Source organism: Falco biarmicus, chromosome 11 (genome assembly GCF_023638135.1).
Source record: "Falco biarmicus isolate bFalBia1 chromosome 11, bFalBia1.pri, whole genome shotgun sequence".
Classification (NCBI taxonomy): Eukaryota; Metazoa; Chordata; class Aves; order Falconiformes; family Falconidae; genus Falco; species Falco biarmicus.
This window is the reverse complement of record NC_079298.1, coordinates 37,968,405-37,982,693: the sequence shown is the minus strand read 5'-3', so window position 1 is coordinate 37,982,693 and position 14,289 is coordinate 37,968,405. Positions and strand designations below refer to the sequence as shown.

General features: G+C 36.3%; 1 protein-coding gene across 3 annotated transcripts in view; it reads right to left on the bottom strand.

Moving 5' to 3' along the window:
* Positions 1 to 14,289, bottom strand: part of CAMSAP2 (calmodulin regulated spectrin associated protein family member 2) — a 90,975-nt gene that overhangs the window by 22,538 nt on the left and 54,148 nt on the right. For all 3 annotated transcript variants that reach the window (XM_056355924.1, XM_056355925.1, XM_056355927.1), the window contains 2 exons: positions 10,140 to 10,281; positions 6,606 to 6,745 (listed from right to left, as the gene is read on the bottom strand). In XM_056355924.1, the coding sequence (XP_056211899.1) occupies positions 6,606 to 6,745; positions 10,140 to 10,281 (282 nt within the window). The remainder of the gene's footprint in view (positions 1 to 6,605; positions 6,746 to 10,139; positions 10,282 to 14,289) is intronic.

Genomic DNA, 14,289 nt, shown 5'->3' with positions numbered 1-14,289 from the left:
TTTTTTTACTACAAAAAATGAATCATAAAATGTTCCAATCATAGCTTTGTTCCTATCTGAAATAATATTGTACTTAAATACTCGTTTCTCACGTTTATCACGTTTAGGTTTAAATGCTGCATTTGATAGTGTGACTAGTTTATGAAGGACTCAAATACTGCCAAGAATATCTTCTGTGCAGTCCTGAGCTACTGCAAGACCGCTTGTTTTTCCAAAATCGCCAAAGCAGTACTTACTGAAGTAAAAATGAAACCATTGGCTGCATGGCCCAGTTAGAACTGAGGCTACTTTAGATGTTTGATGGTGAAGCATCATTATGGAGCCTGCATTTTCTCAAAAGCTATTTTTAGTCAGAAAGGGATGTTAATAATAATGATCAATGGGAAAGACCGATGACGATCAATAACGTAATTTTTTGGAAATTACTGTGAGTCTGTAGTAATACTGCTACCCCTAGGCTAGAAAGAATGTTGACATTATTTCTGTAGATTTTGCTTTGATTATGCTGAAAAAAGTTTTAATAGCTTGTCATACGATTATCACATTCACTTATACACAAAAATATTCAGAAGCAAACAGTATTTTAATAGTAAAAAAATAACTAAGCTCTGAAGAGTTCGGACTGGCGCAAACCCACTGAACAGCAGATGGCAGACTTGCAGCTTCATAGATAATTTTATGTGCTAAACATTCTGATTTGATTTTTTCAATTTGATATTTGCAGACTGTTCATTAGTTGTATGTAGTCAGCTTGCTACTGGTTACATTTTATCTATTGCATCTTCTCGTACTGCACAATAAAACTTCTGTTTAACAGATCTTGGAAGATTATCTCTTGGAAAAACAAATATTCTCATATTTTAAGTATAAAATCTGAAGTCATTGCTTGTTTCTGTATCCAAGGGAGATATAAGTTAGCTTGTTTTATAAAAATTTATACAAAAAAGATAAATCATTTTCTTTAATATCACCACAAAACACGATTAATTTTTAAATCAAATTAGCTAACAGAAATAGTATATCAAATCTTGCCACTTAAAATAAATTCCATCCAAATATTTACAGGTTTTAGATCTGCATATTTATAGAATAACTGTTACAAGGTCATACATACAGGTGATACAACTAATTTGTAATCAGGCTTGAATCCACTAAAATTGAATGCAAAAGCAGCCACAGATGCTTTTAGGAATTTTTTTCAAAACAAACACAGAAATACACTGTAAAATTTGTATCATGATGCACATAAAAATCTCTGATCAGTTGGTCAGGAAAGTTATCTCTAATGCAAATCCATAGTATATATGTTATAAAGGTGCCAACATAAATGTGTCAAGACTGAAGAAAATTGGAGCGTTCCAAGCTCTCTGGAGAAGGCTGTATCCACTACCAGTTTGTCCTATCTTCTGCCACAGGTTAATAAACGCCACAATAACTCAAGTTGAAAACTCCAGTTACGTGTTGTTTCAGACCAGAACAAAGAAGTGGGAAAACTGGCTGATGAACATCAGTGAAAGCAAACCACGCTGCTTCCCTTTAAAGAATGAGTCAGGAGCATTTGGTCCCTCTCAGGGAGAATTTGTTAAAGAACTGTTTCCTGGTTGAATCCTCCTCTTCATTCCTGATCACAAATAATTTTAAACCAGCCAGATGGGAGTCAAATCCCTGGACAAAGACCCACCATAGGTACCTAACTGCCTCACCAAACACAGGCAGCTGCTCTCCCAGGTCCGTTGGGAATCCATGCACGCTTACAGGGACCTCAACTGCAAATTCTAGCTTGGGTTAGCAGCCTGATCACAGTGGGTTTTCACATTGAGATTGGAGGGAAAGCTGTACAACATGCGTGGACATCATGTAGCCCTTCATTTCTAGGATTTATCTATGTGACTTATCTAAACACTGTTTTTCAGATCTCTGAGGACACTGCGTTGATTACAGCTTCTGCTTACATTGTTTGAAAATTACATCAGAAAGCACAAGTATTCAGAAGTGCTCAAGTTCAATAAATACTTCAGTATAAAACAATCCTTTAGATACAATATTCTCCTGTTTTAATTTAGCAGTGAAAAACAAAAATAAAAAGGAGGCTCTGGAACCAACCTCTCCATCTGGCCTACTGGGCCTTTGACAGTGCAAATGTTTGTTCTCTTGGCTCTGGTTACTAACTTAAGTGCAAAAATAAGGTAACTATTCCATGTGCTTAGTTGTGATTCTGCATGGTTTAGAGTCTGGCCCACATTTAGGTCAGAGGAACACCCTTCGCAGAAAAGAGACAGCAATCATCTCTCTGATTTGCTTCATTTCACATTCAGAAAGCTTTCATTCTGAATAAATGTGCCTTCTGCATGACTTCGGGTGAACAAACTCTACAGTCAGAAAACAGCGGCCAAAGAGAAGAAGTGTCCGTGCTGCGGAGCAGCACATAAACGTTTCCCCAGAACTCAGAGGCTCAGAGAGTTGTGGCTGTGGCCCTGCTGAATCCCCAAGAACCCAGACACTCAGAACAGCAGGACTCAGCCACATCTGTACAACCATCAGCACATGCTAGTGTCAACAACAGGTTGTATGACCTTAACCATGCCCACAACTGCAGTAGTTGTTACATGCAAATAGTACAAGATTGTATGTATATATATATATATGTACACACACCTAAATAGACAAATGAACACCTCGAGAGACTTTCTGGACACCTTCCCAAAAGCCACTGGTGGGCTGGTATGACCCCCTACTGCTGAGAGGCCACTGGGTTGGCCTCCAACCCAGTAAAAATGACTGTGTGTGTACTGTGTGAGCAAATGAATGGTTGTGTGAATAGTTATCTCTTATTAATAATGAATCAATTCCATTAATAACAGCAATTGAATTAATAAAGGGTGTTCTAATACTGGTTGTGATCTGTGTCTCATCCTGATTCGATCCTCTATCAGTGAACAGGGAATGTAAAACAGTATGTGTTGATCAAATGAGTAGCACAAGTTTAGGATCAATATCTAAAAATACCCCACACCACCACACATTTCTAAAGGCTCAGGTAAAGGAACACTTTCAAAAGACAATAACTGTGTGTCAATTCTTCAAATGCCAAGTTCCTACGTGAGCTCTCAAATCATGGCAAACCTCAACTGATCCAAGCCATCCATCAGTACCCTCTTTGACAGTTAACCTCATAAATGTCTTGGTCTTAGGCCTTAACCCTGTGGTCCTACCAGAATGAACTGGCAGAGAATGATCTAAAGATATCAAGAATATAACCAAAGATGTGTCTTCACTCTTTTAGAGATACTTTCAACATATATCTCACATGACAAATGGAACATGTGACATGCATTTTTTCCTTTCTATTCAAGGATCATACATGTCCCTTACAACATCCTTTCAGGAACTACATATACCATAAGACCTTTATTCAAGTCACAAATGCTACATACTGACTATTACACTGCAGTACTAATCAACTGTTGAGCCAAAGCAATGAAGAAATCTTTACTGTTCTGCACGGTGGTTCATGCTTCCTATGCACTTCATGCAAGTTCTATTTCTACGAACTTCTTTGCATAGGCAAAATACATGTGTGTCAAGACACAATAAAACAGCTCTTCCAGTTCTATGTCATTTCCTAGATACAGGCTAAAAACAAGGTATTAAAAAACCCCAAACATTCTGTCTCAGGATAAAACTGCTTACAGGAGGAGAAGGAAAAAGGGAGGATCAGGGCAAAAAAGCAATCTGCACAACTAGAGATATTCCAGATTTTCTATTCTTTTCTCTTGTTAAATATGCAAGGAGAATTCATAAAATATTGTGATTATTTTCATGTAATCTCTCTCTACTTGTGTTTGCCTGTCTCAAAGGACAACAGTCAGGAACCAGTATGATCCCTTGGTGGTGCCTCAAGCATCCATGGAATGTACTCAAATATTTTTTTCTTTAAGATCAGTAGCCCTGCCTTAGCAAACATCTTACAAAGAACTTCACAGATATATTTTTCTTAGAGGAGGACAAATCAGCAAGTGAGAAGCAACACAAAACTTACTTTCTGCTTCACATGATTATGACACATTAAAGCTGTCTAGAAATCCAGACAAAGCCTATTTCTCCTCTGTGCTAAAACAGAACCAAGCCAACAATTTCATCTGATGCAAAATCTGAAAGCCCGTACCAAAGACTCTGGATGTTTGTTAAGTGAAGTTTTACATTAATCTGACTTTGTTTCTGTGCATTTTGATGGGAAAGCCGAAAGTGAGACAACCACCTTGGTCAAGTCCTGCACTAGATTTCCATATTGTATACCTACAACCTACCTTGATTTAATGTAACAGGACAGTGCAGCGTGTCCAGTAAAGAACGCATGGCGTGCACTTTGTGCCTGATCACTTTAAGAGAAAGAGGCTCTGCTCCCTTCCTTCTCAAGGACCAGCATGAAGTCAAGATACCCAATGTAATTTCTAGGACCACACAAGACACAACTTTGTAATTCAAAAAACTCAGTTGTAATTTTTTTCTTGAGGCTTCTTCCAGTAATGTATCAGCAGTTTTGTTCTTTTTATTCTTTCTGTCACCACTACAAACGTAAAGACTTTCAACCAAAAGCATAGTGTCACCTACTGCACCCTGAAAGCAAACAGAATTTTTTGCTGATTAAGACACACCTGAAACAAAGACACATGCTTCTATAAATCCTACAACTTCACAGTATATAAACTTGTAGACTGAGATAAAGGTGACTCCTTCCAACCAGTTTAATTCAATGCGTAATATTTAAAATATCCATTTACAATACAAGTTTTTTCAAAGTGACAATAATCTTTACATTGACTTTGAAGAATATGTACATTTATTAAAACTTACTCTAATCAGACGGACTGGAAAACTAAGAAAGAGCTCCTTTAACTATGAATTTATTTAGAAAGCAAATTAACACTGGAAAAAACAGAGTTTATAGCACTAGCAAAAGTTTCTGTGCCAGGTTTTAGAAGGAAAATTTGACAGCCTTTCTTTGTAGCATTTACACCTAAAGTATCCACTCCACAGCAACTTGTAAAAACACGATCACAAAAGGGCTTTCTTAGTTCTAGAAATACTCTAAATCCCCTCTAAAAAGCGTTCAGAAACAGCAAAATTACTGTCTGTAGCATTTTGAATGTGTAAAGTCTGATGCATTGGGAGATTGACAAAATATTTTATACCGTTACTTTTTTTGAAATTCAAGCTTCCTAGTGCATACTGGTTTGAGAAAAAAATTATTATTATAAAAAATGGTATTAGTAATTGTCATGAAAGAAACTGAAGAATAATGAGTTCTGTTTATTCCATGTATCTGTAAGCAGAGAGAGAAACAATCAAAATGCAGTGAAGCAGTCCTATTCAAGATCACTGAATATGGTTGTAGGACCATATGGTGGGAAACTACAGACTGAAGAGACTGCAATGCAGCAGACTTTTTACAAGTATGTAAGTACCTGAAATTTAAAAACACCAAAAGCCGACTGAAAGCAGTCACTATGCAATTTTGCATACACAAAATACAATAGCAATAGCTAAGTAGTCTAGACTTAAGTCCCACTGCCCTTACTCACCCTGATAGCTCATCATTTATTTGCAAAAGATTGGGTTCAACCCTACAGAAGACAACAAAGTTGTATTCAAACTCTGGCCTGTGTGACTCAGATTGCAAGACTGCTATAATGATCATAAAAGCAGGCAAATGACCCAGATATTTAGAAACCAATTACATCCCATGTGCAATGGATATGCTGACTCCATAAAAATAACATTTCATTCCCTAAAGGCAGGGCTGCAAGGATCTTAAGCAAACCAAGAGTGTTTTATACAGAAGAAAGTCTTAAAAGAGACACAAAAATGAACAATTAAATTTACAATTAGGCAAGAAATAATTTGATTTCTCCTTGTCTTTGCGCATAGGTTTAAACAAATTGTAGAATAAAAAAACACTTTTTTTCTTTCTATCAAGACAAAAATCTCAAAATGACTGAAAATGCTTAATTGCTTATTCAAACAACTGTATTTGTTGGTACTGTGCTCCTGTTTGTGTTCTGGGCATAAAACCATTGGATTTTACAATGAAATTAGCTCAGATCTTTACACTTTTATGGAAGAGAAAAAGCTTTAAGGTTAAAAACCATAAAATTACTGTCTACACAGAAATGAGTAAGAAGAGTGAGTAATAATTCCAAAAACAACTCTTCAATTATTTTATCCTTTTGTTAAAGCCTTAATAAATTTAAATGAATGCAGATCACTTACATTTTACCAGCAATATCATGGATTACATGCATTAACTAACAATTAATTAATCAGAAAGAAGATAAAGTGTGAAGGTTTTGCACAAAAATAAAAAATTTCATAAATTTCACAAGTGCTTTGTATTAAAAAACTCTGAAATCACTATAACAACATAACTGCCAAAAGAAGACATTTTTACATGCTGCTGAAATTTGTGTTGCATGCTATACCACATGAGATGCAACGTGCTTTTTCGTATCGCTATATAGCAGCAGACAAAAAGATGACTAAAAATATCATTAGCAATACAGTCCTGTGGACCCCACTTGCATTCTTATTTATTTATTTATTTTTACCTTTATTGAAGAAGCTGCATAGAGCATATCCTCAAGACTGAAATGGCAACACTGGTTAAGGTATTCCTGACAAAATTCTTGAATCAATTGTAGATTATACAGGCTGTCCGCCAAAGACATTGTTTCTTTCAAACAAATATCTAAAAAGAAGAACAGAAGCAAAGATCAGATATAGTTATAGATTTGCAGAAAAATGCTTTTTCCTTTGCTGGATTCTGCAACATTTTCTGGATAAATTCAGACTTGATTTCCCCCACCCCCCCAGAATGTTTTTATTTTTTTGTTTCAGAAACTTAAGAAATGACAACTCTACATTTTATCTTTGCAGTTTTGTATCTTCAGACATTTTTCTAAACACGAGTTGTGTTTTTTCACTATTGACACGTTTATTTTTTTCTCCTTTGCCTTTTGTCAAAATATTAGTTATGCTCCACCTCCTGCTACCTCCACACAATGAAAAAACACATTTAATCACTAATACACATCCTATACAGCAACGACAGTAGGAAATGTATGCTTTTTAACAGTTCTCCATAGGTACTAGTTCCTTGTCTTTGCATAGGGACCTGAGAGTACGTTTTAATGCTATTAACCCTGAAACTTCCAAAAAACCAGCATCACTGTATGGTCTTAGAATACCATACAGAATGGTTTGGGTGGGAAGGGACATTGAAGATCACCTAGTTCCAACCCCCTGCCACAAGCAGGGACACCTTCCACCAGCCCAGGCTGCTCCCAGCCCCATCCAGCCTGGCCTTGAGCCCTGCCAGGGATGGGGCACCCACAGCTGTCTGGACAGCCTGGGCCAGCACCTCATCACTCTCACAGCAATTTCTTCCTAATATTATGTATTTGTTCTTGTGGATTTACATGTTTGATATGAGATTTTACAAGAATCCGAAGCCTCTGATACATGAATTATCATTCTCTGTTTGAACGTGCTATTTAAAGACAAAGAACTGGTAACAGTGAACAGGCCAGCGTAATTCCACAGTATTCTCTGAACACTGTTTACGCCCAGCTAACCTCCTGTTCTCTTTATATGACTGCTTCTTGGAAAATGAAGTAGCAATAACAACTTCCTAGAAAAAAAGACAGTCCTTTAAAAAGGAGGACTGAATAAAAGAAAAATAAATATACTTCCAGAGCATGCATCAGATTTTATTCCTAAAGCAACAACGCATGACAGAGCATAAGTTTGAATTTGTTTAGGATAAAAGGTTTCTTCAGATGTCTAAGGAATCTACCTCGTTGATAGCAAGATAAGGATTTCCACCCTGAGGAAATAAGACATATCCCATCATCCCAATCCCACAGACAACAATCAGTGGAAAAAAATGTTTCACTGAACTGACTGAAATGGGATTAAATTTAATAATGCAAAATGTGAAGTCATGCACTTGGATCTAATAAAATTCTAATGTGATTAACTGGTTGAAGGTGATATAGAGTAGGAAGGTATTGTGTATTAGCCAATGTAAAGATGTTTGGTGAGCTTTCAGCATCATGCAGCTATGAAAACAAGCAAATGTGATGCTAGAAGTATCAGAAAATTGATTTCCAGTAGTGACAGAGAAGCACTGTACAAAGCAGCAATGAGATGCCAGTCTGGATTTCTGTGTATCCGTGTATCAAGGATGATATGGTATGACCATGCGTGTATCAAGGAACATGAACCAAAACTGGACTAGTTGCAGAGGAAGACTACTGAAGAAAATAATGAGAATGGAAATCTGCTTGAGAAGGGGAGACTGAAAAGGCTTGGTTCAGTAGCCTGGGCAAAACAAGAGGAAGAAAATATATCAAAAAGGTAGACATCAGATTAGAAGAAGCTATTTAAACCAAAGGGCACTGCTGGAAGAACAACTAAAGCATGCAGAAAGGCTACAAGCATTTAGGTAGAAAACAAGAACAAGATTCAAACTCATGGAAAAAATGGAGCTCTGCAACAGCGGGCAAGAATAGTACAGATTTTAAAGAGCTAGACAGTTTTAAGATAGAACGATAAATTCATGAAAGATTATACAATTTTGTACAACAGCCAATTTCCTGACTCACTGATATCAGAAGCCTTTTATTCCTTGAAGAAAACTTACATTTTAAAGTTAAATGAAGTCTTACTGAGAAGAAACAATGTATTTCAGAGTACAGAGAACTTTAGATAGTATTTTTTTTCCTTTTCATTAATGCATTTTTAAGCCCATGCTTTTTTGTTACCTGCCTTCCTCAGTTCAAATGCAGAACCAAGTCTCAGTGAAGTTTAACATGCACCAAAAAGTGTATTATTTAAATACAGGGAAGATGAGCAAAGTCTTTTTAAAGTACCTTTGAATTTACTTCTGAGACAATGACATGCACATTCATAAATCTTTAGGGAAGATGTCAGGACACCTAACAAGAACATTAAAACTGAAGTTCCAAAGATGATATGTGCCTCGTCTCGTGTAAGTCTGATGCCAGAAGAATCTGCTGGTAAGTATGTATGTGGTCATGCAAAGTATACAAGATCTTTTGGATTGTCTGTACTTTCAGCCATGCTAAAACAGTAAGAAGGAACTAGGTGTTACCCCCATTCAACACAACTCTTCCCTAAATGCATACAATAGTATATATTTGGCTGCAACATTTATGTAAATTGAAAGTTCTATTTTTCAAAATTCACAAGCCAAAGAAAATAGTGAATGCGTGCATCTTAGTGTCTTTCATCTTCAATGCCTACTGTGCTGGAAACTTCCTGTAAAGTAGCTGTGTATATTAATTCCAGATTTCAGTCCTTAGCAACCTTTATATCCTTGTTCGTATTCCTGGATTTCTCAGGATGCTTGTGTAAGTGTTCCCACGACATCAAAGGTATCATGGACAGAACACAGGCAGAAAATGATGGGTGTTAGCTGCCAAGACATTTTACAACTACAGGAGGCTCTTAGTTGCCAAGAGGAAGAAGATCCGACTTTTAACCAGGCCACTGAGCAAAAGGACAAGATGAAGGTGCTCGTCATCAGAGACAACTGTTATTATAGAACAGCATGACAACAACATATACTTTTTTTTTTTACTCTATAGATGATATAGGTAACTGTCAGGTGAACTAAAAGCTCAGAACCCAGAGCAACTATTTGCCATACAGTGCAGTCACACAGAACTTGACTAATTCTAAGCTCTTCCATCTTTTATATCCATAACCATTCAGATTCACAAGAAAGCACTTAATGCAGCTTCAAAAAGAGTTTTCCAGCTAGTTTGAAGTTTCATAGAAACAAAGGCAAATGTGTTGCCACAGTCAGATCTGTAACAATGTATCTAGTATGTTTAAATAAGTACCATAACATAAAAGTAAGCACAGCATGGAAGGACACCTTGATTCCTTTTATTTAAATGTAAACATAAACAGGCACAAAGTTAATATAAAACCCACCACACTCAAATTATGCCTCTTGTATACCATATTTAAGCAATTCCTTCACACAGTTATCAAACACAGACATTTAAACTTTTATGGACATACTTTTACAAGCTGAGACACGTTACACATACCCTCCAGTTTTACAGTATCTGGACAGTAAAAGTGGATCAGGGCAGCTAAAGCACAACCATCTGTACCATCTTTCAGCAGATTCTCCACCAACGGAATGCAGGGCAGCTGTTTAAGCAATGTCTGCTCCTTCCTGTAACGAGCCTACAATATAGAATGAGGAAATTTAGAGACATAGGCTCTGAAACGCACGAAGAAACACATTCATACTGTGGGTTTTACGCCCTATTAGTGAGAAGGCAGTATTCAGTAACTAGTTGAATATTCTCAGTATTACATTTCTTATGACTGTTCATGTTATGCCCCATTTTGAATGGCATAAAAAATATCTAAGAGGAAAGGAACCTACAATGCTAATATTGAGCCTTTCCTTCAAAACTAACAAGTTTTGATGATCTCTGTATAGCACACGGAATTAAATAACATTATATATCTTAATTAACATTCAACACTCAACATTATAAAAATCAGAAGTGATCTCTGTGTAAATACAATGAGGCAATTCCTTAGCTGGTGTAACTTCAGTTTACTGGGAAGTCAAGTGACTGCGAAGTTAACACACCTAAGAATCTTGCCCAAAATCTCATTCATCTAACTGTCATAATGACAAATTTGGAAACAAGGAAAACTGCATTTGATTAGCTCCATTTTTATTACTAGCACGTGTCACTATAAGCAGTTGCAAACACAGAGAGCAGTAAGTGCTATGACCATGTAGTGGCCTACTTACAAAAGGAAACACTTTAAAAAACAACTTGGTGTATAAAGAGATCATCAGTTCAGAATACCAAGACAGCATTTATCTGCAGTGAATATATTTTTCATGGGTTGTTGTTTTTTTGGTTGGGGTTTTTTTTTTTCGGTTTTCTTTTTGGGAGGGGGGGGAAGAGAGCAGCTTAAAAAAAATGGCATTTGTAATTTTTAATTTCTTTTCATTTCTTCCTGGGAAAACAAATGGAAGTAGAAAAAAGTGATATAGATTTTAATTCCTTATTATTTGCTAAGACTTATTTTCAGAACAGTATTGAAGGATTACTTTTTTTCATACCACAGAACTACTTATGATACCAAGAGTGTTTCCGAGTTACTTTTACATTATTATCATTAATCTATACACGCTACACTGGAAGTCTCCCTGTAGGAATTCTGAGAAGTCCTAGTGGATGTTACTCTTCCCAGTAAAGCTGAAGCTGACAGACAGTTCCTGTCTCCCACTCTCCACCTTTTTGCTGTGCTGGAGCAACTGCTGATAGGGGCCGAGTGGTAAAACCATTTATCCAGCTACAACATCTCTCTCCTCCTTAGTGCCTGCAGTGAATAAGTGGGCAAGCCTGGAAGTCTTATGGGTGGGGTGGGAACAGTTCAAACTAGCTTTGCTGGCGAAAAAGTCTGTGGAACCACAGACTAACCCAAAGGCTATACTTACTGTCACTGGATTTCTGTCAAGGATCACATAGGCTTATCTTTAGTGAATGTCAGTGTCCTGTAACTGGTCCGAGAAGTATGAGTCTAATCTGGCTACAGCAGACACATCAGTTCTAGAAAAATAAAGGGCTTGTATTTGGCCCACAGAATTTATACTTCAACCAACTAATATTTAAAAAAACCCTGAGAGTTAGTCTATTTCATACCTGAAATGTACTGGTATTTGTATGTCAAGTATGCTGTATAAAAATGAAAATGTAACTTTTGCATGCCACGGGAAATATTCACCAACTCCAAACAAAAACATGTCAGATTCATGAATTACTAATATGCTTTTCCCCAACGTCAGAAATACTCCCTACTATTTCTAATGAAACAGGCCAATTATACTTGCAGTGAAAGTTTGTCCTTTTTCACTCTATGGCAATCCAATGACCCACTGTGATGAAAATACTGTGTTTCAAATATCATGTTAATATGTCCGTGTACTTCCTCCTCAAAATGACTGAAATTAAGTCTATGAAGTATTACAAATTAATTATGAAATAAGGATAAAAGATACAGGAGACATATGAACTCTAACATCATGGCCAAACAAGCCCTGTGTAATTTAAATATTCTTTTAAATAGCATCTTTTTTATGGAAGTCTTCAAAAATATTTTAAATTGCTAATACAGTGGTCCTGCACAGTAAATCCTGTGAAAGTCTGTCACTTTATGATGCCTTCACTGGCCTCATCAACGGTGCCTGCAGATGCTGGAAACTGTGTCATATCGTTACAGTGGACCTAGAAAACAGGCTTAATTCATGGTAGAGAGAATGCCAAGCACATTACTTGAGGAAAAATAGTTATATAACCTGATATGCTACATTCATGAGAGTGTAACAGGCATCATGTTTCAATTTGGTTGAAAAGATAAAAGAAATTATACTGAAAAACAAAATACACTGGTAATTGCAATGCATTTTTAATAAACTTCCATTTGAAGAAACTCTTCTCATCAGTTACAATGTTTGCTACTGAATATGGATGCAATAATACAAAAGATGAACCTCTACATTTATTATAAAGATCTAGTGCTAATTTTAGGATAAATGCTAATGCAGGCATCTTGTTTCTGAGATCTTAAAGCAGCCTCATTTAGCATCTTTGAGCTTATTCCACTTATGTCTAGGTATAGTCAAGACACTTGCATATAAACAAGGTCAGCTAAAGATGAACCAACAGCCACCAGCTACTCTGTCATAAGTGCTCATGTGTATTCTGAGTTCATCATTAATAATGAACACTCTTACGTATTTACCACATAGTAGATAACATGTTACAGATTTACTTCTCAGAGTATGTTTTCAGCTGCCTGTACACTCAGGAATACTCATTTCAGCATGAAAAACTTGCTCTATGTACAGGGAAGAGATCAGCAGACGGGTTGAACTGTTAGAGCAGCTTGAGCCACTGCCTTCCCACAATATTATCAGTAGCCCTTGGGTGTCAACTGTATTGCTACTAAACTAACAAGCTCAAAGTAACAAAAATACCACTAGTTCAAGTTGCTTATGGAAAACTGGCAGGCAAAATGCAGTTAGCAATTCAGTATGTTGAACATTTTATATTTTAATATCATTTTTATGCAGTGGAAGAAAATAATTTGTAAACTAACATCTTCGGTAAAAACAGAACAAAACCATATTCTGTCTTCTGTCACTGCTTTGAAGTAGCCACCTGATTTTGTAGAAATGAGGCCCAAAAACATGCTTAAACTTCTGATCACAGATGGTTCTTTTTTTTTTTTTTTTTGCTTTATTCCCTCCATTTAATTACACTGTCTTAGTCCCAAAACAAAATTAAAGGAGTATATTGTGAAGAGCAGTGTATTTGTGTGTGTCACAACTGTAACAGATAGCATTATAGAAAAATTGCCCATATAGCATAACTCGTTATGAATTTGAATACTGATTAGTCTGCTGAAGACAGTACTTTTAAACTGGTTTTCCAGATAACAGTAATTTCTCTTGTTGCCTACATGGAACTACATTGTTATTTTCAATTGTCTTTGCAATGTGTGAACAATCTTTCACTATTTATGACAACATGCATCTGAAGGACTGCTAGATCAGTTATTTGGTAATTCTTAGATCAAACGTACATCAGAATTAGTTCTTTGGAATTCAGACCCAAAGTATGCAATTCTGCATATACATAAACAGCTGACTATTTCATTCCCAGCCAAACCTGTTGTAGAATAAACAACTTGAGTGCACTTCAGAGGTGAATTAATATATGACAGAGGAAAGCAATGATAATCCCAAGGCGACACAGCACAGAGAAAACAAACTTTATTATTATTGCAGGCCTGAACAGTTACTTTTCATTGCTTTTAGTGAAATGATAGTCTCACTAGAAGTAGACTGCTTTGGGTTACTTTGTGTGGGGAGAGATTAACAGCAGTCTTAAAGCAGCTGAAAAATTAGGGAATTCTAGACAAATGGTTGTTAAATAAGAAAATTTCAGATTCCATATAACATCAATTTCTGCAAGTCCCTTTTTGAAAGAGTCAGTATCAAATAACATATTTACTAAAAGCTTATGAAAAAGTAGTTTGCAAAAAACCTGATCATTTGGTATTAAAAAACAGGTAGCACTGTCTTACACAAAACCAAAGAGAACCTGACTGCTTGAAAAGAAGCTACTTATCTAACATCATACCTTACATTTATTTTGCACA